The sequence below is a fragment of the Oryza glaberrima genome, chromosome 11, assembly GCF_000147395.1.
Source record: "Oryza glaberrima chromosome 11, OglaRS2, whole genome shotgun sequence".
Classification (NCBI taxonomy): domain Eukaryota; kingdom Viridiplantae; phylum Streptophyta; class Magnoliopsida; order Poales; family Poaceae; genus Oryza; species Oryza glaberrima.
The window spans coordinates 17,390,054-17,416,682 of record NC_068336.1 but is presented as its reverse complement, the minus strand read 5'-3'; the positions used below and the strand labels follow the sequence as shown (position 1 = coordinate 17,416,682).

At 38.8% G+C, this 26,629-nt stretch overlaps 1 protein-coding gene and 2 pseudogenes across 1 annotated transcript; all 3 read left to right on the top strand.

Moving 5' to 3' along the window:
- Positions 1 to 628: 628 nt before the first annotated feature.
- Positions 629 to 2,730, top strand: LOC127754944 (leucine-rich repeat protein 2-like). The gene is made up of 8 exons (XM_052280553.1): positions 629 to 759; positions 874 to 1,006; positions 1,301 to 1,372; positions 1,445 to 1,588; positions 1,688 to 1,831; positions 2,154 to 2,234; positions 2,344 to 2,396; positions 2,486 to 2,730. Exons 1-8 carry the CDS (start codon positions 675 to 677, stop codon positions 2,524 to 2,526), a joined length of 753 nt encoding a protein of 250 aa, XP_052136513.1. The 5' UTR covers positions 629 to 674; the 3' UTR covers positions 2,527 to 2,730.
- A 2,262-nt stretch (positions 2,731 to 4,992) lies between these two features.
- On the top strand, positions 4,993 to 7,035 carry LOC127754945 (leucine-rich repeat protein 1-like; annotated as a pseudogene).
- Positions 7,036 to 11,705: 4,670 nt separating this feature from the next.
- Positions 11,706 to 19,455, top strand: LOC127753773 (uncharacterized; annotated as a pseudogene).
- The last annotated feature ends 7,174 nt before the right edge of the window (positions 19,456 to 26,629 follow it).

Sequence of the window (26,629 nt, the reverse complement as noted above, 5' to 3'; positions counted from 1 at the left end):
TGGTTTCTCTACATAAACTTAGAAGTCAAATATGTATTTGCCATTAAAGTTCTAGATGATTGTACTTGATTTGCATTATGCAAAACATCAATAGCCCATGCAAATGCACAAGGTAACCCAGTATTATTGTCAATTAGTTTTCCAATCCATGATCAAAACCAACGGTCTGACATCATTTCTAGATAGGACTTTGGTTGCCATTAACTCATAATGACAAGCTAGAAATTCAATAAGAGAAGTCAGATTAAACAGTAGGAATCCATTCTAGATCAAGACTAATCCTTGCCTACTTCAGTAATAATAGGACTATAATTAGAAGATCTCCGTTCAAACATTCTGACTAGGATTGTGCACATTCTTAACTTGTAAGCTTTGACATAGGAGAGGTATGTAGCAGTGTTAAGAGTAAATTGTCCAATGGCATGTTCTGCATGAAAGGACGTTTATTTGGTCAAAATAATCGATCTGCTCCTGTACTCATGTGGTAGGTTATTCTAGAGCAAGAATAAAATATCAGGTCAATTCGGAAAATCTTTACCAGACCAAAAAAACGTCAGAGTTTCTGGTCAGAAAAATCATTCCCAGGTTTATCTGCACAAATTGTATATAAAGAGCCTTCCCTCTGCAACAATTCATTGTGCCAACTGCCAAGGAACTACTCAGGTTTTTCAGTAATGGGGGCTCATTCTTCAGCAGCAGCAGCAGCTCTGTTCACTGGCTTTCTTGCCTTGGCTACACTTGTGAGCTGCAACACTGAAGGTACAGACAGTTAGATGAACTACTTTTGTTATCATCATGAAAACATAGTAAGTGAATTGTTTTCTGAATATGTATGCTAATTCGCAATTGTTGTGTGGTCTGAAAAATATGAAGGTGACATTCTGTACGCACAAAGGCTGGCATGGAAGGACCCCTTCAATGTGCTGCAGAGTTGGGATCCAACCCTTGTAAATCCCTGCACCTGGTTCCATGTCACCTGCAACAATAACAACTCTGTGGTCCGCGTGTATGCCACTTGCTCTTTCCTTGTTCTTCCTTGTTCTCCTTGTTCTCAAGATCAAAATTCTTGATAGGTCTAAGCTTCAAACCATGCGGAGTATACGATAGTTTTCTTCTAAGCTTTAGTAGTTCCTATGATAGTAGTACTTCACATGAATGAAAATTAAAATTCTGATTTTCTTTTTCATCCCTTCTAGATTCAAAACTTATAGTGCCAACTATTGAAAGCCGGATCTTACCAACTTACCATATGAATTAGATTTCTTGAATTTACAGTACTGAATATTTGTTTCTTGTGCAGGGATTTGGGGTTAGCAGGTCTATCAGGTCCTCTGATTCCACAGCTGGGAGGACTGAGTTACCTTCAGTACCTGTAAGAACTTGAACTAAACTTTCTGTACAGCTCACAAGCCATGTCACTGAAAATGGATTTGGATTTCTGCAGTGAACTGTATGGGAATGAGCTGAATGGATCAATACCAGCAGCACTGGGCAACCTGAGCAGTCTTGTCAGCCTTGATCTCCAGGGCAACCTGCTCACTGGCGCGATACCGGATTCGCTAGGCGCCATTAGCACCCTGCGAAATCTGTATGTAGTTTATGTCCAGATGTTGCCAGATACAAGTTTTTCCAAAGATTATGGTGAAATTTGTCTGTTGTTTGGATTTGAAAATTTTGTGTTCTGCAGGAGGTTGTATGGGAACAACCTGACTGGCACCATACCACAATCTTTGGGCAGCCTGACGAGCCTTGTCAAATTGGAGCTTCAGAAGAATTCATTGAGTGGCACCATCCCTGCTTCTCTCGGCAACATCAAGACATTGGAGTTGTTGTACGTGAATTTTCCTAAATTTGCCGAAAGATAACTCGAAAGTGCAAATTCTAAGTTTTCTCTAATTTACTAGATATAACTACAACATTTGGACAAGCAAAGCCACAAGTTTCTGCAAATACCTCCCAGAGTCCCAGTGATTTGATAATTGGAAGCTTGGGCCATAAAAAATTTCTAGGAATCATATAATTGTGAAATGTATAATCATTGAATTGCTTTCTTTTTGGTAAAGTTTGCAGCATATGTGCGAACATGTTGATTATAAAAAAAAGGATTGGTGGGTGCATTATGAAATGACACTAGTTCTGTTTCGTTTTTACAGGCGACTGAACAAAAATTCACTTACCGGCACAGTGCCAATGGAAGTCCTCTCCCTTGTCCTTGTCGGCAACTTGACTGAGCTGTGCGTAATACTGTTTCTTTAATCAATTAAACTAAATTAATCAGATATTATGTATATTTCTCTTTTTTACAATTATTTACACTGACGCAAAAAGAATATGTACCTGCAGAAATGTTGCTGGAAACAATTTGGACGGCACTGTCGGATCAACTGGGTGGAGAGGTATGTAAATCTGCAGCTTTGATGCAAGCATAGATGTGATGTTTACGGTTAATTACAAGTTTAATTGAGTAATTGGTATCATTTTGCAGTGACTACCATCATTCAGGACAATCTGAAGACCTCAGGCTGAGGCAAATATCAGGAGTCAGGATTTGTTTTACCACACACCTTGGGAGATGGGAGTTGGGAAACAATTATTTGATGCTTCATTCTAGACATATAGTAGTGTATTTTTTATTTGAATAAAATTTGTTCTGCCCCTTTGTGGCAACTCCCATTTATGGAGATGAGATGTGTGTATATATTTCTGAAAATAAAGATGAGCTTGGCATCATTCACCATGTGCTATGGAGACAACAGTGGAAGTGATTTTCTGGCCTGAACCCAGCTCTATTAATGGGGAAGGCTTGGGCCGGAGAGAGAATACTTGGGGATTTGGTTATACAAATGGACACTAATCTGTACAAGGATGTCCTCTTACATTATTGCACTCCTAAAATGCAACCTAAAAAGTTATAGAAACTCCATTAATACATTGAGAAACATAGAGTTAATTGCATTCCGAAGCAAGGAGTTAGGATCGACAGAGCACGATTTCGGTTTTGAATTGTGATAGTAGAGAGATTAATTTGGTTGTTGGATTCTTCAATTGGAAATTCACTAGTTTTTCTTATCTAACATAGAAAATTAGTTATTTCTTTGGTTTATTGTTTGTTGGTGCATGATATTATATACTAATTTTTATTTCATCCACAGTTAAACACTGTTCACACTATTATATATAAACTGTTACGAAAAAAAAATCTGAAAACTTATAATTTAGTGTATAACGCGTATATCTTTGTGGACACACTCATAAGATTGTTTAACAGCGGTATCATATCCAAAAATTGAATAAATCACTGGGATTATTTTATTTTATGATAGCATGGAACATGCAGACACACACCACTATGCATGCACTCACAATTGTATTTCCCTAAAATACACTCAAAAGAAACTGACACACGCCATTTAGGATAGGAGAGGTATTAATCCTAGGTATCACAATGGTCAATATAGGTGATTAAGTTATAACTAACTACCTGAATTGATTGATGTTGCAAACGATTGCGTTAGAAAAGAGAGCTCTTACGTGGATACTGGATTATACAGACCTATTACATTTACTTCAACAACTTGTGTTGGAGATATGTCTTATGTCGAGAGAAATCACTCGCTCACCCTCACCCATTGAATTGGTAGTAACACAAACACAAATTCTGAACTTTTTCGGATCAGCTATAGTAGACTGAAGAACAGATTTCGGATCTGCTACAGTATACTGAAGAACAGAGTTTCCAGAGCATAGCAGAGAACTTGTTCGTTTGATTGCAGCTTTTCTGTTTTCTTCCTTCTATTTATTCTCCTCCACTTAGGGAGTTTTTTTAGGAAACTAAGGGAGTTCGTTACATTCACAATTGACCTTAATAATGTCTGGATCGATGAAATCGCTACATGATAACTGAACAACTGAAATGAAGGAAGCTAAGTCTAACAACTGGTTATAAGCCACAATACTTATTAGTGATAACAAATAATTTGTGGGTAAAAATTTCATATATGTGTTCTTAGCGACTTAAAAACCAATGCTGGAAAATAAACTATGATGAAAAAACATCAAAATCAACTCTAAGATTAAGTTTTAAAATTCAAATTTAGCTATGGCTGATAAGTTGAAGACCAAATGATGGAGGTTTCAAATTATACTGTACTTCAGCCATCCTGTCACATTTAAGTCATAAATTTACAAGGCTGTCGATTCATTTGATAGCTATACCTTACTCTCTCTTTTTGCAGTAAGATAATTATACCTCATATTCCTTCGTTCTCAAATAACTGTCATTGTTGACACTATGACTTTCTTACTTTGACCGCAATTTTGTACATTTTAATGATTATATTATGATGATGAAAATTGTATTATTATATTTATGACACTACAATACTTCGATAATATAATATGTTTTCAAGTATTTATATTTTTCTGTAAAAAAAAGACAAACAATCAAAGTTTAAACTTGAAGAGTGACACTGCCAATTATTTAAGAACGGAGTACAAAACTATAGTTAGAAGAGCTCCGTTCAAATTTTCCGATTCCAATATATGGACAAACAAACTGGTAGAAAACACAAAATACACATACTGACTAGTACTTTGTACATTCTGATCTTGTACACTGACAGAAGAGAGGTCGCAGGAGTACAGAATAATCCATCTTCACGTGTGTTTTGTGTAGTTTTCTACCAGTTTGTTGAATGGCAGGTTCTGCAGCTAAGGATGTTTTACTTGGTCAGAATAATAGATCTGCTCCAGGACTCATGTGGCTATAAGAACAGTAAAATATCTCAATTCAGAGAGTAAATATAAGGTATAATTATACCTTGAGAAGAACAGTAAAATATCTCAATTCAGAGAAACTTCACCAAACCTAGAAACTTCAAAGTCTCTGGTGGAAAAGAATTCCAGGTTTTGCGTTGCAATTGTACTATATATATAAGAGCCTTTGCCTCTGTACCATTTCATTGTGCCAAGAACTACTCAGGTCTTGCAGCAATGGGGGCTCATTCTGCAGCGGCAGCTCTGTTCACTGCCCTTCTTGCTTTTGCTACACTTGTGAGCTGCAACACTGAAGGTACAGGCAGCTAGATTTGCTGTCTTAGAATCACACATATTAACTGATTTTTTTGTCTGAAGATGTTTGCTACTATACAATGTTGTGGTCTGAATATGAAGGTGACATTCTGTACGCGCAAAGGCAGGAATTGAAGGACATCAACAATGTGCTGGCGAGCTGGGATCCGACCCTTGTCAATCCCTGCACTTAGGTCCACGTCACCTGCGACAATAGCAACTCTGTCATCCGTGTGTATGCCACTTTGCTCTTTCCTCTTGTTCTTCCTTGTTCTGAAGATGAAAAAGAAATTCTCAGTAGGTCTAAACTTCAAACCATCAGGAGCTGTGATTTGCTTTTCTCTACGATAATTTTCATCTAGGAAAGAGTAGAATAGCTCCTCAGGTACTAGTACTTCACATGGATGGAAGCTAAAAATTCAGAATTGTTCATTCCATTCAAGATTCAGAACTTAATTAGAATCCAAAATTTAAGCATTTTTAGCATAGTGACAAGTCAAATATTTTTAACTTTGACCATTAATAACAAAAAATAAAACAGATCAATCATGCAAAATTGATGTTACTAAATTTATCATTAAATAAACTATCATAATATACAACTCTTTCTATTTAAAACATCTTACTTTTATATATATTATTGGTCAAAGTAGCATCTCGTAAACCGTGTCAGGATCCAAAACTGCTTATATTTTGGGACGGAGGAAGTATTTTTTTTTTATAGCTGCGTCTTGCTGTAAACTAGACTCCTTGTGTTTTTATACACTACTGAATGATAGTACTTCTATAAATCTTGTGAATATCTGTTTCTTATGCAGGGATTTGGGATCGGCAGGTCTATCAGGCTCTCTGATTCCACAGCTGGGAGGACTGAGTAACCTTCAGTACTTGTATGACTCGCAACTTTCTGAACCATTATCCCAAAAACTATCAACCATGTGTTTTCTGATACCGTTTGTTTAAAGATTGTTTTGACATCTATCTGCTTTCTATTTCTTTTTAAACTTGCAAAAATATATTTCTGCAGAAACTTGCATGGCAACAACCTGACTGGCACCATACCACAATCCTTCGGCAACCTGACGAACCTTGTCAGGTTGGAGCTTCAGAAGAATTCACTGAGTGGCACCATCCCTGCTTCTCTTGGCAACATCAAAACATTGAAGTTCTTGTACGTGATACTTCCTAAATGTGCCGAAAGAAAAAAAAATTATGCTTCTCAAAGTTACAGAGATATAACTATACCTTCTATTTGCACAAGTAAAACCACAAGTTTCTGCAGAAATCTCCTAGAATCTCAGTACTCTGAAATTTTGAAACCCTGACCATCAAAAAGTCTTGGAACCCTATATTTGTAAACCGAATTTTATCTTTTGTAAGGTCTACAGTATAGACGCAAACCTGTCGAATAATCATAGTAAAAATGGGTTGCTGCAGTAAAAAAAATGACAGTAGTTTTTGTATTTTGTCCACAGGCGGCTGAACGGGAATTCTCTGACGGGGACGCTGCCGTTGGAAGTCCTCTCCCTTGTCCTTGTCGGGAATTTGACTGAGATGTGAGTAATTTTAGTTCTACCCGATAAATTAAATTGCATTTATCAGATAATATTGTGCTTCTTCTACAATGGTTTTTACTGAAAAAACAAAGATATCTACCTGCAGAAATGTTGCTAGAAACAATCTGGACGGCACTGTCGGATCAACTGGACTGAGAGGTACTATGAATGTGTAATCTGCAAGCTTCGATGGATTAACTAAGATTATGGTTTCTTTCTTTGATACATGCATATAGATGTGATGGTTTATGGTTAATTACATCTACTAATTTTCGAAATTGGCATCGATCATTTTGCAGTGACTGCAATTATCCAGGACAGACTGAAGATCTCAGGCTGAGGCCAAGATCGGGACTTATTTTCTCACGCATGCTGGAAAATGGGAGTGGAAAATAGATTATTTTAATGTATTACGCTAGACATACAACATTATAATTTTGTTTGAATAATATTATATTTGTTGTTCACATGACAACATGTATGGAGATGAGATTTATGTATGCTTTTTTCTTCAAAGTAAAGATGAGGTTAACATTATTCACCATGTGCTAAGTAGACAACAATAAAGTTATTTCTGGGCCAGAACCCAATTCTCATCTCGGGTCAGACAGAATATTTGGCGATTTGATTATAGGAAATGGATTCTAGTTTCTCCGAGGATGTCAACATTCTTGCCCTCCTTCTACTGTAGTAGCTTATTTGCTGTTTTAAAAAAAAGGTTTATTTAAAATAGCCTATTTCAGTCCACGAAAGTTCAATCCTGAACTCCATTTACACGGTGAGAAACTATGTAGTCTCTCTTTCATGTAAGGTGTTTTAGACTTGTCATAAATCATTTTTTTAATCATATGGCAGACGCACAGGTACACGTATCACACACACGGACACACCCGTAAATATGTCTCTTAAGACATGCTAGTTCAAAGGGACAGAAATAAGTGGCACATATCCAAATTAAAGTTCTTTAAATTTAAGCAAGTTTATAAAAAAACATAGTAGTTAATATCTATAATAGTAAACTAGTTTCATTAATAAACCATCAAAAATATTTTTGAAGTACTTTTGTTTTGTGTTAAAAATGGTATTATATTTTTCTATATACTTGCCATATAACTAAAAAACGACTTAAAACAAAAATGAAAACCAGTAACCAATTTTGGTTGTGAATAGTGATATTGGATAAATTATTTTCGTAGCCGGATTCTTCGATCAGAAATTCACCAAAATTCGTTCCGGATTATTTTCTCTCTTTTCTTTAATGCCGCGTGCTAATTTTGGTTTCCTCCATCATTGTGTAACTACACACGCTATTCTACATTAACTATAAAAAAACGCGCCCTTTGGCGTGTTTGCTAATTAGCCCGCGTGTGTAGCTGTAATACTTATTTAAATATTTACAACGCTCTAACATATCGTCGTGAAATTTATTGTATATTTTTTAAAGAAAATCGGAATCCTATTTCTCAATAAATTTTATGAATTTTCAATATAATTCGTGTTTTGCTGCAATTTGTGTTTTATCTAACTTTTACAATCTAAAAAATTAGAGCATAATAATCTGTACCATCGGATGATCAACAAAAGTTTTATCAACAATAGTTGGCATAGTCTTTTTTATGTTTTATGAGGAGTACGAATTGACTATGGGTGGGACAGTAGGAATGAGGGCTTAGAACCGATGATTTTGTCTATTATTTTTTATGCCTTTTAATTTATTTTTTCACTTTTTAATTAGGGTCTATTTGGTAAGACTTCAACTTCTAAATTTAATTACAGGAGTTTGGTCTTGAGTGTAGTTGTGAAGCTGTCTAAATCAGCTCTACCTCTTTAGTTTATTTTGTGAGAACACTTTAGCTAGTAGCTAGCTCCGCTATCATTTTTATTTTTAGTGAAGTTACAACTATTTGGTTGGACTCTTTTAACTTCAGGAGAGGTGAAGCTAGAGCTATACCAAACAGATCCTAAATATATATATAGTTTGTCTTGCTAGTTGTTTATTCACAAATTTTGTTTTTAAATTTTCACATATACGTTACCATTCACATATACGTGAGCCAGAAAATAAGTGGGATTGCATCAGTAAAAATCGGACCCTACACTCTCGTATGCATGTTGTTAACTAGTTTCTCATTCTTCTTTAATTTTCTCCTCTCTTTAAATATTTTTTCTCCTAAAATACTTCTCCGATATATGATCCGATCATATTGTTGTATTCGTTATAATTAAATATTTATAACAAGATATCATATGATTATATTCTGATAAAAAAGCATGTGTTTCAAACCGTTTAAACTCAATGTTTCATACGTGTTAGTGATATGTTTCAATGTGTGTCTTCAATTAATGCGATCCACAAAAATCATGGAACTATCCGCCACTGGTCTCTCTCTCCTCTCTTTTCCCTCCATTCATCTATGGATACATGTATTTTTATGATTTTTAAAATGATTTTTCTCCTAAACTACTTATCCAATCTATAATTAGATCATACCGTTGTATTTATTATAATTAAATCTTTACAGCAAGATATCGTATGATTATATTTTGATGAAAGAAAAACATATGTTTTAATTAGTTAACACTAATGTTCCACTATCTTTTTATTTCCCTTTTCTGCAAGCAAGAATAATGAACCAGTATTCACTAGTTCTGTTTCTGGCATAACAAAGGAAACAGAGCTTGGTCTCTCCATATCCGGTCTAATCCATACTTTTCTTTAAAGTCTATAGTGGGTGCGAGTGGCTCACCATCCAAAAAGTCAAAAATGGTGTTTCCGTTTACTTATTATTCTCTCTTCTAATAATGGTCCCTGATATTCAGGCCAAGAACCTGAAAATAAAAACATGTTGAGATTGGATAGGGTGACTAGCTAGTGAGGCCATACAAACTAGTAGTGAATTTACAAAAGAGAAAGATTAAGAAAAGGCGAGAGCAGCATAATTGTTAGTTAGGGGAGCTTCTTTCGGTCAATGTCACTACCCAATTCTGCGTCATTTTCTTAAAATGATGATCTTATTATTGATTATTTTGATAAAACCGCAGTTAATCCTACATGCTATGAAACCTCAGGGTGGGTAGAAGCAGATAGTCATATCACCGCGGAACAACTGCAGTGTCCGGATCAGATCTATCTACTTTACAATTCATTCGGTGACTTCATGGTCGCCAAAGAAACCCCAGGAAGCATCAAACATTTCCGATGAGATGTAATTCTTCGTGAATAGACTGGATTCTCCCGCGCGAGACTTTCATTATTCCAAATTTACAAAGGGAAGATTCCGAGGGACATCGCCGCAAGCAAGGGTAGCAGATTCCCATAGGGAATTCTCGTGTTACTCTGATATTAGAAATAGAGAAAACTAGCACTTTAGAAACAATGCAGAAAAATGATGGAACTGTTATGAAACCTATCTTATTGTGGACGAATTAAATTATGAGTGGAAAGCTTACTACAGAAGAAAGTTTACGCCAGAAGCCAGCTTGCGGGAGAAGCCAGCTTACAGAGGAAGCTAGCTTGCAGGAGAAGCCAACTTACGGCGTAAGCCGGCTTACGACGCAAGCTAGAAGGTTCAAGGCTTACAACTTAAGCCTCCACTCTCCTCCGCCTATAAATAGGGCCCAGAAGGTACAAGGCGAGGACAACCGATCTCCGGTCGCCTGCTTCTCCTCTCGTAGCTTGTACTTAAATTTAGAAGAAATAAAGCTTCCACTCGCTCATATTTTCTGTATTCCACAACTTTGTATTTGTCTGCTTGTGTGCTGACCAGTAGAACATATTGGTTTCTCAACAGGAACATTCCGCCCATTTACAATTGAGATTTCAATTGTCAAGTGGCTTCTCGGAGAATTCGACCCGCCATTTTGTTTCCTTTTCTTGGTTTCTCTTGCGCGATTTTTTTTTTTTAAACAGAGGAAGTGATGACAAAGGAGTGGAGGAGATTGTGGGCTCGTGGCTGGGCCTTGGGTGGTGGACCGTTCTTTTTACTGGGCTTTCTGTTTCTTTCGACGATTTGCCCTTTTCACATGTATGGCGAAGCGCTGGGCGTGGCGTTTTTCATTGGTTTTGGCGGGAGAGGAAGTTGCTCTCGCGCCAACTTATTTTTCGCGCCAAGATAGTTATAGCTTATGGGTGCCTTCGTTAGAAGGACAAAGATGGAAGAAATGCCTTTTTCCGTTCACACACTTTCCGAACTTATTTGATCATCCTATTATGAAAACGAAAAGCATTCCAATTTGATCGTTGCATAACGTGAGGAGCCAGCGAAATTCTCCTTTTCCTCGCGTGCATGCATTCACGAATTTAACGAGAGATTGGTTAGGTCCTTGCTCGTTTTTACTGGTTGCAGGCATGCATGATTTAAATGCCCAGCGATTATTGCGAGATTAATTAGTTGGCCACCGAACCGGCATTGCAACATTGTGGTTTTATGAAAATTAACTACCGCTCGACACAAACACAAGTACTCACCTCTATATATTTTATATTTTAACGTATGATGCTGTTGACTTTTTAATCAACATTTAACCATTCGTTTTATTCAAAAATTTTATGCAAATATGAAAATATTTATATCATGTTTAAAGAACATTTGATGATGAATCAAGTCATAATAAAATAAATAATAATTACATAAATTTTTATATAAGACGAATGGTTAAACGTTAAATAAAAAGTCTATAGCACTATACATTAAAATATGGAGTTACTCCGTATTAGTAGTTTAGTAATCCTTCTGTTCCTCTATATTAATACTCCTTCCGTTCCTCTGTAAAGTTATTATTTGGGAACGAAGGTGGTAGAGTACTCCATATTAGTACTCCTTCCGTTCCTCTGTAGATGACAGCGTGATCACTTTATTATTATTTTTTTAATATTTGGTAGCCCATAGTCACAACATACCACCTTTCCAAATTTGCCCCTTGCAGGCTCAATAAGGGGACAAAGGCTTTTATTTTCTTATGCGCTGGAACTCTGATCGAAGGAAATAATCTAACCAGGGGTATTTTAGTCATTTACTTAGACAAAAAAGTACATCTTTGAGAAGTGTGGATTGCTCAAGGGTGCCATCTACTATAGAAAAACCGAGGCAGTACTAGTTACGACTAGTAGAAGCTGAAAATGAAAAGAAAAAGGAAAGAAAAAGGAATCCCGAAAGCCTCGCCAACTCCTCCCCCCCACTCTCCGATGCCGCCGTCCCCTTCGCCGGCGCCGCCACCGCCGGCGGCAATGCCGCCGCCGCGGGAGCACGTGGAGAGGATCCGGCGCGAGAGGTTCTTCATCGGGCGCGGGGAGAGGAACCCGCTGGCGGAGGACATGCACCAGGCCGTCATCTACCTCAGCCAAGAAATCTACTCCAAGGACGTCCACTTCCTCATGGAGCTCATCCAAGTAAAATTACTGCTGGATTACTTCTTTGGTTTATTGCTCTCTCCATTTCATCATCTGCTACTGAAATGTGCAGCGAAATCCATGCCGGGCAACTACACGTTGGATTAGGATTTTTTTTTTCGATTGGGAACTAGTGGTATATTAGATGAGTTCGTTTAGATGATGTATGGTAGTTTAGTTGAGTAGATATGCAGTTTTTTTTTTGTTTCGTCTTGGTTTTGGGCATTGGAATTTCACGATAAATGGTTCAGTTAAATACCTAAAATAAATGATACGTGGAAAATTAAATTCCTCAGTTATTGTTGGATTTTTTTATTTCTTGTCTTTCTTCTTGCATATATACCCCTTTGGGCCTCTCATCCCCTCCTTTATTTGCAACTATCCTTTGATTGTATTGACGGACCATTTTTTTTCCCTATGTGATTACCAAGTCATGTTTGTTGACTATGGTCAAGTTCTGCGCATAATTGGTGTTAACAGTAAAAGTTATTTGCTTTTCCTTCCCATAAAAAGTACTCCCTCTATTCCAATTTGATCTACATATTTCATAGGTGCACCAAGACCAAGAAAAGCTAATAACTCTCTCATACTATATTTACTCTAGCAACAAACTCAATGCATGCACTATCCCCACTATTTCCTAGCCAATAGCAAATCAAGATATTGCATATGGGTTATAAATACTTGTGTGCATGGATGCATGCATCAATGTCCATTTACTCCAATGCACAAATAACGAATAGACTTAATGAATGAACACAAATATGTAGATCATTTAGGAATAACCTCAAAAAAACTATATGTAGATCAATTTGGAATGGAGGGAGTACTAACTACACTGAAATCACATCTTCTTGTCCTTTTTACCACATTAATAAGCCAAGAAATGCTTATGACTGTTGTGAGTTTTACTATTTGTTATTAAACTTGCCAAGTTGACACATGCCGCACTTATGTTTGTGTCATCTCTTATAGTTACATTGTTTGCTTGGCTGATAGAATGCCGAGGACAATGATTATCCCTCTGGGGTAGCACCTTTGGAGTTTCTGATAACGTCAAAGGATATTACTGGTTTGGGTGCACCATCCACTTTACTCATCTTCAACAACGAGAAGGATTCTCTCCGTCAAACGTAGAGTCCATTTGCCGTGTGGGTAAATCAACAAAAAAGGGTAATAGGCACCAAGGTTACATTGGAGAAAAAGGTAAATTTAGACTTCACTATATTGTTTTATGGTAACTGCTAGTAAAATGATAAATGATTGATTTGTTCTGACAAAAAAATATAATAGAGATAATGTCTTTACTCCAGTCCAGACAATACATGATGAAGTTGAAGTCAGTTTTTTTCCCTTCACCGGAAAAGAGTACTAAGGACTTTTGAGTATTTGTCAGTGAAGGAACTGAAGCTTCTTTTTTGCATATTTGCCACTAATTTGCATTTTGTTGAAATGAGACTAGCACTGACAGCCTGAGGCTTTCAGGTTTTCACCAGGAAGTCTAACAATCTAAAATGCACCTGGTTCACTATTGTGAGATCATCATGTGTGCCAATTTGCTTAGGGTAGTTATCGCAAAATACAATCTAAACTCGGATCTGATTTATCACATATTGGCAGTTTACTCTTACACAAAGGACTTTTTATCACATATCATTTGCTTACAACATTCTTTAATTCTCTGTAACCTACATAATAATCTTGTAAATGTTTGGTTAGGTGTAAGCCATTATTCTTACAATCTTGCTTTTGCAGTTGTCAGTACATCATCTGCAAACTGTTCACCTTATTCTTCAGTAAAACTCTTGGTTATGTTTGATGATCAGTGGAACATGTTTTATGCCAGCATATATCCTCATACTTTCTAGATTTCTAGATTATGCATTATCCGTACACTAATACTTTCTTTTCTGTGGGTTCAGGTATTGGTTTCAAGAGTGTCTTCCTGATTTCACGCCAACCACATATTTTCAGCAATGGATACAGAATCAAGTTCAATGAGGATCCTTCGTCAGAATGCAATATTGGGTACATTGTCCCAGAATGGGTTGAATCAAAGCCAAGCCTTTCAGATATCCAAGAACTACATGGGTCTTCTAAGCCACTTCCGACAACTACTATCATTTTACCTCTGAAGAGCGAAAAGGTTGATGTAGTGAAAAAGCAGCTATCGAGCATACATCCTGAAATCCTACTGTTTCTCACAAAGATAAGGCGGCTTTCTGTCCGAGAAGATAATTCTGATCCAAAATGCAGCACAATAAATGAGATATCCATGGAGAGTGAAAAAAATTATCAAGTGCGGAAGAACATACATGCTGAGTCGTACACGCTCCATTTGTCAGCTCAAGAGAATAAGGAACAAGAAGAGTGTGGCTACTACATGTGGAGACAAAAGTTCCCCGTCAAACCGGAGAATAGAGTGGATATGCGTGCTGACATAGATGAGTATGTGATCACACTAGCCTTCCCACATGGTCAGCGTCTGTCCCGGGGGAAACAGTCATCACCAGGTGTCTATGCTTTTCTTCCTACCGAGATTTTAACGAACTTCCCTTTCATCATTCAGGCAGACTTCCTCCTTGCATCCTCAAGAGAGACAATACTTTTTGATAGCATGTGGAACAAGGGGATTCTTGAGTGTGTCCCAAGCGCTTTCCTGAATGCGTTTGTAGCGCTTGTGAAGTCAAGTGCTGATGCACCAGCAATGTCATTGCCATCCATGTTCAACTTCCTGCCAGTACATCCTTCACACGTTCCTTTTCTTGAGCCAGTTAGGTCTGCCATCAAAGACAAGGTTTGTACTGAGAATATTATGCCATGTGAGTCTTATACTCTGCAGAAGATGTTCTGCAAACCAGGTGAAGTTGGGCGTATCAAGCCAGGCTTCTGGACTATCCTCAAGAAAGCACAAGAATGTGGAGTGGATTTGAAGAATCTATCAGCCCATGGAACCTACATTCTTAGCTGTCATTTTGATAAGAGTACATACGACAGTGTGCTTGCATTTCTGGATGTAAAAAATGTGAGTGCAAAATGGTACGCGAAATGCATTGAAGGGTCCAATCTTGTCTATGAGCTACCTGAAGAACTTTATATAGAATTTCTATATTTTGTGGCAACAAATTGGGATAGTTTTTCGAGTACAAGTATGAAATCTATTCCCTTACTGAAGTATGTCGACCGTTATGGTGCTCCCACATTCTGGAGCATATATAAAGCTAGTCAATCCAGTGGCAGACTTTGCATCTCATCTCACAAGAAGTACATACAATGGCTAATCAGCTGGAACCAGGAGTTTCCCTCTTGCAATCAGTTCTTTATGCCTCTCAGTACACAGACAGCCCTATATGATTTCTCTAAGAACACATTTGTGACAAAGTGGTTATGTAGGCATGTGAACGTGCAGGTTGTTTCTGTCCATGGCTATGCACTCAATATTATTGCTAAATTGCTGGACCATGATCGCAGATCGATAGTCGCATTTGCCCACTTTTTATACCATTCATTTAAGATGGGCCACATAGAGGGCTACTTTGTGACACAGCTGTGCCATGCCATGCCAATCATTAACATCTACGGGAAGGTGGTGAAGACGAAAACAAATATTGTTGTTCCTGCCAAGGGCAGCAAATGGGTCAGGTTAATGGGCACCAACCCATGGAAGGATGAGAAATACACTGTATTGGCAGCAGACTACATGTCATCAGGTTCTTTTGCCAGGAAATCCACACCTGATGGCCGGCTCTTCAAATTCTTGACAAAGCACCTGCAGGTCTCAGATGTACCATCTATAGACCCTCCAGATGCAAGCTTCCCTACAGTCTCATCACAATTAACCGTTGATAATGCGTTATTACTCTTGGAATGGCTACGGAATCTGAAGTCCCGTGGAGTAGAACTCCCAGCAAAATTTATGGATTGTATCAGAAGGGGAAGTTGGCTGGTGACATCTGTTGGTGACAGACCACCAAGCGAATCATTTATGTCCAGTGCAGAGTGGACAGGTCTTTTGCAAATTGGATCTTCCTTTGTTGACATACCAATCATTGATCAACAATTCTACCAAAACAAGCTGAATGTGTATAAGGAAGAGCTCAAAACAATTGGGGTGAGGTTTGAATTTCAGGAGGCGTCCGTGTACATTGGCAGTCACCTGATGTCCATTGCTGAAAGCAATATGCTAACCAGAGACAATGTGTACTCACTGCTTCAGCTAATTCGGTTTCTGCAAGAGAATAATCTATCTACTAGTGCTCTTGTCGATAGCGTGGATAGTGGACAATGGATGAAGAGTACTCTTGGCTACAGATCTCCAGCTAATTGCATTATCTATGACTCTGACTGGGCAGTGGCATCACGTATCAGTATCCTACCATTTCTTGATGTGCAATTCTACGGAGACAACATCCTTGACTATAAACCAGAGCTTGAGTTGCTTGGTGTTCTTGTTGGGTTTAAAGATAACTATACAACTGTGATCGATAACTTCGAGTTCAGTTCCAATGCTATTTCTTCAGAGGCAACTGTACTAATCCTGAAGTGTGTCCGTTACGTGAGCCCATGTGATGATTTCATAACAAAACTCAAGGATATAAAATGGATAAAGACTAATGTGGGATTCTGTGTTCCAAGTGAATCATTTCTCATTGATCCTGAATGGGAGTGCCTTCTGAAGGTGTTTGGTGAAGTAGCATTAATTGATCTTGGGTTCTATGGGAGTGTCATCAGTTCATACAAAGAAGAGCTGAAGAAGACCGGGTTGATTGCAGGACATCTGGAGGCTTCAAATGCTCTAGCTCTTCTTTTCAAGCAGATGGTGTCAAAATCATCACTCACTAAGGCAAATGTCCTTGCACTGCTTGCATCCTACCGACAGCTGAAGTCACACCAGCTGTCTCCCATGAAGCTTTTCAATTGCTTGCGTGACGAGAAGTGGCTGCATACATCACAGGGATTCAGGCGCCCATCAGATGCTATTCTCTTTGATGAATCATGGTGGTTGTTGTCTCCGATTGCAAACCTACCATTCATAAATGATGAGGACACTGGCTATGGTTTAGGATTGGAGATATATGATTACACAGATGAGCTCAAAGATTTAGGTGTCACTATGGAAGTGAAAGATGGTGCTAACTTTGTCATAGTGAATCTTAAGATACCCAATGATCAGTCAGCCATGCCTGCATATACTGTATTGTCATTGCTTGAATGCATACAGAATTGGATAGCCTGTCAAGTTTCACTTCCTAAGGATTTTCTGGACAAAATATGTAAGAAGTGGTTAAAGACTACGATGGGATACAAATCTCCGAATGAATGCCTCCTCTTTGATCACAAGCATTCTGCCATCTGCATGGAAGATGGCCCTTTCATCGATGAAGTGTTTTATGGTTCAGAGATTGCGTCATTCAAAGATGCCCTTGCAGCAATCGGAGTAGTCATCAATGTTGAAAATGGATGTGATCTTGTTGCCCAGCTTATGAAGTTCCACTCGTGTAGTGACACAATATCCCGTATCTACATGTACCTGATGGATTGCAACTGGAAACCTGTAAACAACAGTAGCAATTGGGTTTGGGTACCAAGTGGAATCCAAAGTGGAGAATGGGTGAGCCCTGCAAATTGTGTTCTTCATGACAGGGACAATCTTTTCAGCTCACAGCTACATGTTTTGGACAAATATTACAACAAAAAGGTGCTCGGCTTCTTTGCACTTGTTCTTGGTGTGAGGTTTAATCCAAATGCTGAAGACCATTGTAAACTTTGGAGTAAATGGGAGGCATCGGTTACTGAGCTGACGATGGCTGATTGCTCAGCATTCTGGGGGTTCGTCTTGGAGAACTGGACCAAAGCCACAGAAAATCTTCTCTCTGCATGTGTCACAAAGGTTCCTGTTTTCAATGAAGGCAAGATCATCCTGTCCAAGAAGGAGGATGTCTTTATTCCTGATGATCTACTAATCAAAGAATTGTTCGACAAGCTCCCTCAGGAGTCGATCTTCATTTGGTATCCTCCTGCAAGCCTACCTTACATGTCTCGAGCAAGGTTTAACTGCATCTACAATAGCATCGGCGTGCGGACAATCTCTGAATCTGTCGAATGGAACGAATCATTCACCTTGGGTGACACCGGCTTGCAAGAAGTCAATGTTAGTACTGTGATCAAACATGGTTTGCTCCAGATAGTCACTGCCTTCCTTGCCAACCCTGTTCTTGACATTCTTGCCAAAGAGAGGCATAAAATGGTTTCCCATCTTCTGAGTGTGACAATCCTAGATACAAATGAACCGATCACAGCAGGTTACAGTGTGAAGCTGTCCTCAGGGAGGCATGTGTCTGTGAAGGCCAGCCGAATGCTTCGGTGGGAGAGAGATAATTCCAAGCTATACATGCAGAGATGCGATCAAGAAACCAGCCACAGAGGAAAGATCGAGTTTGCGACATACTTCGCAGACGAGATATCGCAAGGCTTGCTGTTTGAGATGGAAGATCACATCCCCGAACTCACTGAGCTCGTGAAATTCGGCTACTTGTTGGACTTCCAGGACTCGGCAGTCGAGTTCTTGCTGAAGTCCAAGAATCTGCAGCTATTCCCTGAGGACGAAGAGTTTTTGGATTCTGCAATGTGGTCGTAGGATCATTCTGCAGAACGCTGAAGATTTCTCATCTTATGACTCCTCTTCAGTGATATCTAGTTTCTGCATTGTATATATCTTCCGTGGTAGGTTCATAGTGGCAACATGAGCTGCTAGTGTTCTTCAGAATTCGCTCTTCAGCCGGTGAGATTTTGTTTGATACATTGATATATATATTTCCTCCACTCTATTTATCTTCTGTGTTTTTTCACTTATGCTTTGTCTGCAATTAGATGCTTAACTTGTTTTCTCGTCTTTATTTGCTGTTGCTGTTGCCAGGACAAGTTCCAGTGCTGCATTTTGGAGGTTCTGGATGGAACAGTTCCTGTGGCTCCAGATATATCAGTAATAATTCAGTAGTGCATTTTGTTGCTCCCAATGTTAGCTTTTGCTTACTACTAGTAGCTTCTTAGACAAAAATGTGTGTTTCCAGTTACTTTGGAACTGTGTCAAGCGTGTGGTATGGTATCGTTCAAACTCACCATGACCTGATGATGCAGAGTTTCGTGATAGTCGTTTGGTATTGCAGTGGATTTCTATGATTATGCTTGGTAGAATTGCTTTTAGAAACTTCAGTGTTTACATAGCAGTTTCTTTTAATCTATTGTGTCTTAATGCAATGACGAATAAATCTTTAATATGTTCCAAGAAATACGTTTATTTAATCCAAGAGAAACAACAGTTAATTATTAACCAAATTTATTTGACATTAATTTGGTCTTTCAAACTACCTTTTGGAGATGGATAACAAAACAGATAAGTAGTCAAGTACTTTCACACTTATCATGCGCACGTATACCCGATCCTTGCCCCCCAGAAAGAAAAGAAAATCTAGTACATTCACTAATTTGTATGAACAGTTCAGTTTCATATAAGTATTTGTATTATATTTTTAACGAAAATGTTTATTTTTTTTACCAATGCTTTTGAAATAAATCTACTAGTCAGGGTTGTAAATACTTTTGACCATCCATAATTTTTTAAATGCTTAGCTTCAAAATAAAAGAGTTGGTAGACGTATATTTGCTTTGAAAAATATTATAATAAGGAAAAAGTACGAATTTTCCCCGTAGACTATTGAAGTCGATTGAATTACCCCCCCCCCCCCTAAACTCAAATACCATATATTTTACACCCTCAATTAAATACCGGATGAATTACCCCTCTAATACTGTTTTGAGCTGTTTTGATAGGGAGTTTGCACGTGTCAATCCAATCAGCAATAATAATAATAAATTCGTGGGGTCCACCTGTCATCTATTTCTTTCTCTCCCTCGATCTCTCCTCTCCCCTGTCTCTTTCCCAATCTCTTTAGCTTGGGGCAGCGTCAGCTGGATGGAGGAAGCGGGAGAGGCGGCGCTCAGGATAGGGGTGGTGGCTGGTGGTGGAGGCGGGGCCTGGGAGCCTAGAGGCGGGACTCAGGATGGGAGTTCATCGACTAGCGATGGAGATGTCTGGAGGCTCAGCTTGACCCCCCCTCTCTTCAGCGGTTGGGAATGGCGGCGACGGCCGGTGGTGGAGGCGAGGCTTGGGATGAGAGCGGCAGCTAGGGCGAGGCTAGCAACGGGGGCAGTGGCCAGTGGCGGAGGCGAGAGAGGAGAGGTGGCAGATCCCGTCCCTGCTGCCTCTTTCTCCCGCCTCTTTCGCTGCCGCCACTACCGCCAGCCTCTTCCGCGCAGGGTGCTGCCATGTGGGGGAGAAGCTGTGCGAGGGGTGGCTTCGATTTCACTGTGGAGGCGGTGAGCTCAACGGCAAGCTCCACAACCTGAGCACCGCCGCTACTACCGCCCCCGCCTTGTCGCGCCAAGCAACGTAAGAAGAGGAGAGAGAGGACGTCCACCACCGGCCGCGCAGACGAGCTCCACCCACCTCCGCGTCGCCGCCGCTGCCGCCGCCGCAGGGCGCTGGAGCAAGGTCGTCCCAGCAACGCCGCTGCCTCCAGCGCCCTCCTCGGTGCACACTTCCGCTAACCGCACTGCGCCCTCCCCGTGACGTCGCTGCCAGCCGGCCACCCGAGCTCTCTCCTGCTTTTGCTGTCGGCCGCTCAAGCGAGCGAGAGAGAGAGAGAGCAGGGGGATTAGGAGGGATTTCGTTGAGGGAGAGGGATGACAAGTGTGTCCAGGGAGTTTTTTTTTATTTTCTTTGCTGGCTGGATTGCCACGTTGGCGCCACGTGTGCAAGCTCAAGTCAAAAACCGCTCAGAACAGTGCTCAGGGGGGTTATTTGCCCGGTTTACATAGTTGGGGGTGAAGGATGTCTGGTTTTGTTGTTCAGGGGATAATTCGATCGATCGTGATAGTTCGGGGGTAATTCGTACTTATAATAATATCACAAACTTATTGAATTTTATAAATTTATTTAATATAGAATTTTAATATAAAATCAATGGTTGGAATTTTAAAATATTAATATACTTTTGTTGTAAACGTTAAATATTTATCTGAAAGAATTTCTATTAGAAGCATTGAACAACTTTCCAATCTCTGACATAAACATTATGTCCCGAGGGCCGAGGCAGAGTGCTGCAGAGCTATCTAGTCATTATCAAATACTCCATCTGTTTTATATTATAAAACTTTTTAGTAGGGCTATCAACGAGCCGTGCTCGAGCGAGCTTACCCATATAAGCTCGAGCTCAGTACATATTCGAGCCAAAGCTCGAGTCGAGCCTACTTTTGCTTCGAGCTTATAGATGGGCTTGGTTCTAGCTCGCTCGAGTCTCGAGCCTGCTATCAAGCTTAGCGTCATTAGTTGCTTGGTCGGTCTGTTGAATTTTGGTGATAGTGGCGCTCATACTGGCCATGGCGTGTGTTGACTTCTGAATAAAGGCCAAGTTTAGTTATAAATTTTTTCTTCAAACTTTCAACTTTTCCATCACATTAAAACTTTTCTACATATAAACTTCCAACTTTTCCGTCACATCGTTCCAATTTCAACTAAACTTTTAATTTTGACGTGAACTAAACACACCCGAAGAGATGAGAGGAGGTGTGAGGCCTCCAGATGAGAGAGAACAAATGGAATGGTGGACATGCATGCGCTAGTACTCTTCCACTACTACTACTCTTTAGAGCAGATACAATAGCATGCTATAAGCCAGCTGCAAACATATTTTAAGAAGATAAATGAGGAGAGAGGAGAGTAGCGGGCTATAGATTTGTAGCTAGCTGTAGCACGAACTCCAAGACGTAATGTGTGTATGACAGGTGGGACCAGGTATTAATAGTGTAGTATGTAACTATTGTATAAATGAGCTATTAGATTAGCTATAGATAAATTGGAGCCAGTAGTTGGCTATACTATTAAGGGCCCCTTTAATTCGTAGGATAGGAAAACATAGGAATAGGAAAAACACAGGAACTGAAGTAGTAGGTTTCTCAAATCCTACAGGAATCAGCAAACACAAGAAAAACAATAGGAGTCCTTTGACAGTGCTATAGGAAAAACAAAGGAAAGTTAGGTCACACCTCTTGCTATTTTTCCTATGAAATGTGAAGCATAGGAATACAATCCTATGGAAAGTTTCTTTTTTTTTTCCTTTGAATCAAAGTGACATGTAGGAAAAAATCCATAGGAATTTAAATCCTATAAAAATCCTTTGCTAATTCTATAAATCAAAGGGGTCCTAAACTTGCTCTTCCAGGAGGCACAATGCTAGCATTGATGGAGCTATAGGCTAGGAGCCTAGCTAGGAGGTAGAAACTCTGCAAGTGCTGCTCATTGGGAAGTGATGTTGCATGAAAAATTAATTCTATACCACTACTCACAGCCAAAGGAAAGTAATGTTAGCGGACCGTGAAGCTCGCAAGCTCAGAGTGAAGCTCGAGCTTGATTCGAATAGGAGACGAGCCGAGCTCGAGTTGAGCCTTAAGCGAGCTGAGTTCGAGCTACTTGCAAGCCTCGAGCTTTTTTTGACAGTCGTACTTTCTAGCATTACCCACATTCATATATATGTCTAAATTCGTTAACATATATAAGAATGTGGGCAATGTTAGAAAGTCTTATAATATGAAATAGAGGAAGTACTTTGCTTAGGCCCTGTTTAGTTCTCAAACAAAAACTTTTCACCATGTGACATTGAATGTTTCGACACATGCATGAAGTATTAAATATAGATAAAAACCTAATTACACAGATTGTGTGTAAATTGTGAGACGAATCTTTTAAGCTAATTGCGCCATGATTTTGCAATTTGGTGCTACCGTAAACATTTGCTAATGACGGATTAATTAGGCTTAATAAATTTGTTTCGCAGTTTACATGTGGAATATGTAATTCGTTTTGTTAGTAAACTACATTTAATACTTAAAATGTGTATCCGTATATCCGATATGACATGTAAAAACTCCCTGCCCTTAGCATGAGAAGCAAAATACAACAGCAGCACCCAACTTTCTTAGCAGTACTGATGGCAGCCTGATGACAGGGAGAGATATGTAGCGGAAGACCGACTGCTACCTTCCTCTTATAATATACTCGCTTCCACCCATAAAAAAAATCCAATCGTGAGTTTAAACTGGATTTTATTAAGCGTGACTATTTTATTTTATTTTTTTATAAATTTTTTAAATAAGACGGACAGTCGAACGTTGGAAAAAAAGAATCTAAAAATAGAGTCTTTGTAGTCTTTGTAGGATGGAGGAATAGATGATAGGGCAAGTTTTATTGATAGAGCAAAGTTTATAAGTTTGACCACAACCCTATTCGAGCATAAATTTGACAAATTGACCCTGTGATAAAAATTATTTAAAAAATAAACCATACCAAAAACTTATTGCACAAATAGACATTTTCTTAGCGCCAATCTTACTGGCGTTGAGTTATAACATCTCAGCACCAACATTGGCACTAAGGTCCCATCGGAGGTACTTCAAATTGGTTAAAAGGAGACGCGGGCCTATGCTATCAGTAACGTGGGCCTATGTCTTGTTCATTGATTTGACATATAGTATATGTTATGGTTACAGATAAGGCATATCTCCTATCCCACACCTTATGGAAAGTACGAATACAGTATAACTTCGTGTATATGGTACGTTTCCGTATGCAACAAGGGAATTTACAAGATATCATGGAAAATATCTTCATGGACAAGTGATTGTCAGATCCCTACTCTTTTTGGTTTTTCTCTGTTTTAAATAACTACTTGCTCTCTAAGCTTCCAGTTATAAAAATGTCGTCTTGTTCATTGATTTGACATATAGTATAGGTTATGGTTATGGATAAGGCATACCCCCTATCGCACACGTTATGAAAAGTACGGATACGGCATATCTTCGTGTATACGGTACATTTCCGTATGCGATGAGGGAATTTACAAGATATCATGGAAAATATTCTCACGTTCACGCTCCGGCTTCTTCTCCTACAAATCAGTGACTCGTGATGTTGATGTTGTGATTGCAATAGGAGATTCGAATGATTTCATGATTCAGGAAGTTGATTTTATGATTATAACATGCCTATGAGGATTAGGAGAAATCGGCTTGATTCATCGAGCCGGCTTCATTTGTTTTGTCGCCTCTCTATCGGTGCCGGCTGTCAATCCAGCACCAATGAGCTCCCCTCATTGGTGCTATGAATGAGGTGTCAGTTCAAAAATCTGACACTTGTGTGGATTTTGGAACCGATAGACCAGAGTTTCCAAGCTCTGACAAGAAAATTAGGCAGAGTGCTGCATCTATCTCTGAGAGCGCCTGAGCAGAGCCGTCGAATAATCAGCATCAAATTCTTTGCTTAGCATGAGACGCAAAACGCAGCTGCTTTCTTGGCAGCGATGGATCGATATATAGTGGGAGACCGACTAGACTTGGGATCGCTGTGAGTCTTTGCCAAAGGGTGGCTAGCTAGGTAGGGGTCGGCGTACTTTAAGATTCCAAAATCCAAAGCGATGGAGGCATCGGTACTTAAAAGGCTAGGTAACCACGTCCTCCTTCCTCCTTTCCAAGGCACTTGGCACACACAGGGTTTTCTGATCACAATTGGTCAATGGAAATAATCACTCTCGCCCCGCGCTTTGCTTTCTGTGGCTCTAGCTAGCTGTTGATGATCGGAAAACTTTATTTACGATCAATTCTTAGCGGAAAAGAGGTGGTATATGGAGTATGATTCTTTTTAAGCTGTTTCCTGTGGATTATTTTTACGATCTGATTGAGGATTTTAAGGCCTTATTGATTGAACAATGGCTTCCATGCATGTAGCACCACTACAAGGAAGCTCCATGAGGGCGTTTTTTTTTTTTTTGAGAGAGAGAGAGTCGACTGCCAGTTTATACTCCCTCTGTCAAAAAAAAAAAACATAGTCAAAAGAAAATTAAGCAAGAGATGGAGAAACTATTATGTCTTTCATTAATCCAGAGAGAATATGAGGAGAAGGAGGGAATACTATAGGGAGAAGGAGGGAGTACTATTGGTTTGGTTTGATGGATAAAACAAGAAGGAAAAAAAATGAAGTAATATTAAAAAGTTACAGTGAACTCACCTATCAAACAAATATTGTAAGAAAGGACAGTCTTTTTAAAATGTTTGAAGTATAAATATTTGCTTATTACTCCTTCCCATCATGCCAAATTTTATTAGTCCCTCCCATCATAAATATTTGATAATTAAGTAGGATCTAATCAAACTTTTAAAAATTTGAGCATTTCAAATAAGTAGTTTATAGAAATGAAAAACGGTACTTGTAGATTTGCCTTGAAAATACTATCAAATAAATTTACTAAATATTTATAAAGTATTTTAATATAAAGTTGTAGACAAATTTAAAACGTTTATCATATCATTTTCTAAAAGTAAAACATGCACATAGCCCGTCTACAGCAAAATGTTTGTTGAACATAGTATTCCCTCCGTCCCAAATTATAGATGCTCGGCTCTTACTAAAGAAAGTTAAACTCGGTAACTTTCGACTAATAATCATACTAATCATATATGTGCTAAGTATTATACTCCCTCCGTACTTGTAAAGGAAGTCGTTTAGGACAGCGACATGGTCTTCAAAACACAACTTTTGACTTCTTATTTCTATAAAAATATTTTTTGAAAAGTGATATATGTATACTTTTATGAAAGTATTTTTCAAGATAAATCTATTCATATAATTTTTACATTTTTAAACTCAACAACTTGGGAGTTATTCATAATTTATATTCCCAAGGTTTGACTTAAACATTGTCTTAAACGACTTCCTTTACGAGTATGGAGGGAGTACATGTGTATATCACTTTATTCATATTTTATACTACTTTCATATGATGCTAATTTCATATTTGTTGGGAAGATAACATGGAAAATTAATGGTCAAAGTATATTATTGAAAACCGTGTAAAAAAATATAGACTTTATAATTTGGGACGGAGGGAGTACTAAGCAAGTTTAGTAGCATAGTCAACTATTACTGGCTATAAAATTTGATACGTCATTTACAACTAGTCTACCTAGCCCATATCTTATACACACAACGTCTTGTAGGTTGTGTTGTAATTGGTTACAAATATATTTGTAACTTTTTTCCCTTTCTTTCCTCCCTTCCCTACGTAAACACAAATACTGATATATCAATTTTTAAATCCCATTTACATTACTTATTATTCTCGCTATTATAAGATGGATGTAAATTGTTCAGTCATTTTACAGGTTGATACTCAAGATGATTGCTTTGTTTACATCTCACGTCCTCACACCATAGCAAAACTAGCATCAACCATGCTAAGAAACACACAGTAGTATAAAGTTTACAAAAGAGGAAAAAGAGAGAAGTGCGCATCAAAAGGAGAAACTTTTTTTGGATGTAGGACTATTGCAGATTTGTGGAGTAGTACTAGGTAACATGGCACGGTGGCACTGGCACATCTTCACTTCACACTGCACCACAGTACAGACTGCACTTTCCCAGCCACTCTTGTGTTGAGAGGGTTTTCAGTACGTGACAGACACAATCCATCTTTTTCTTTTTCCTTCGCCGTTAAGACACACTCAG

Coding starts and splice junctions, on each gene's coding strand:
- LOC127754944 (XM_052280553.1), top strand. CDS start 675: ATGGGGGCTCATTCTTCAGCAGCAGCAGCAGCTCTGTTCACTGGCTTT. Junction 1,832..2,153: donor ATCAAGACATTGGAGTTGTT/GTACGTGAATTT, acceptor TCGTTTTTACAG/GCGACTGAACAAAAATTCAC. Junction 2,397..2,485: donor CGGATCAACTGGGTGGAGAG/GTATGTAAATCT, acceptor ATCATTTTGCAG/TGACTACCATCATTCAGGAC.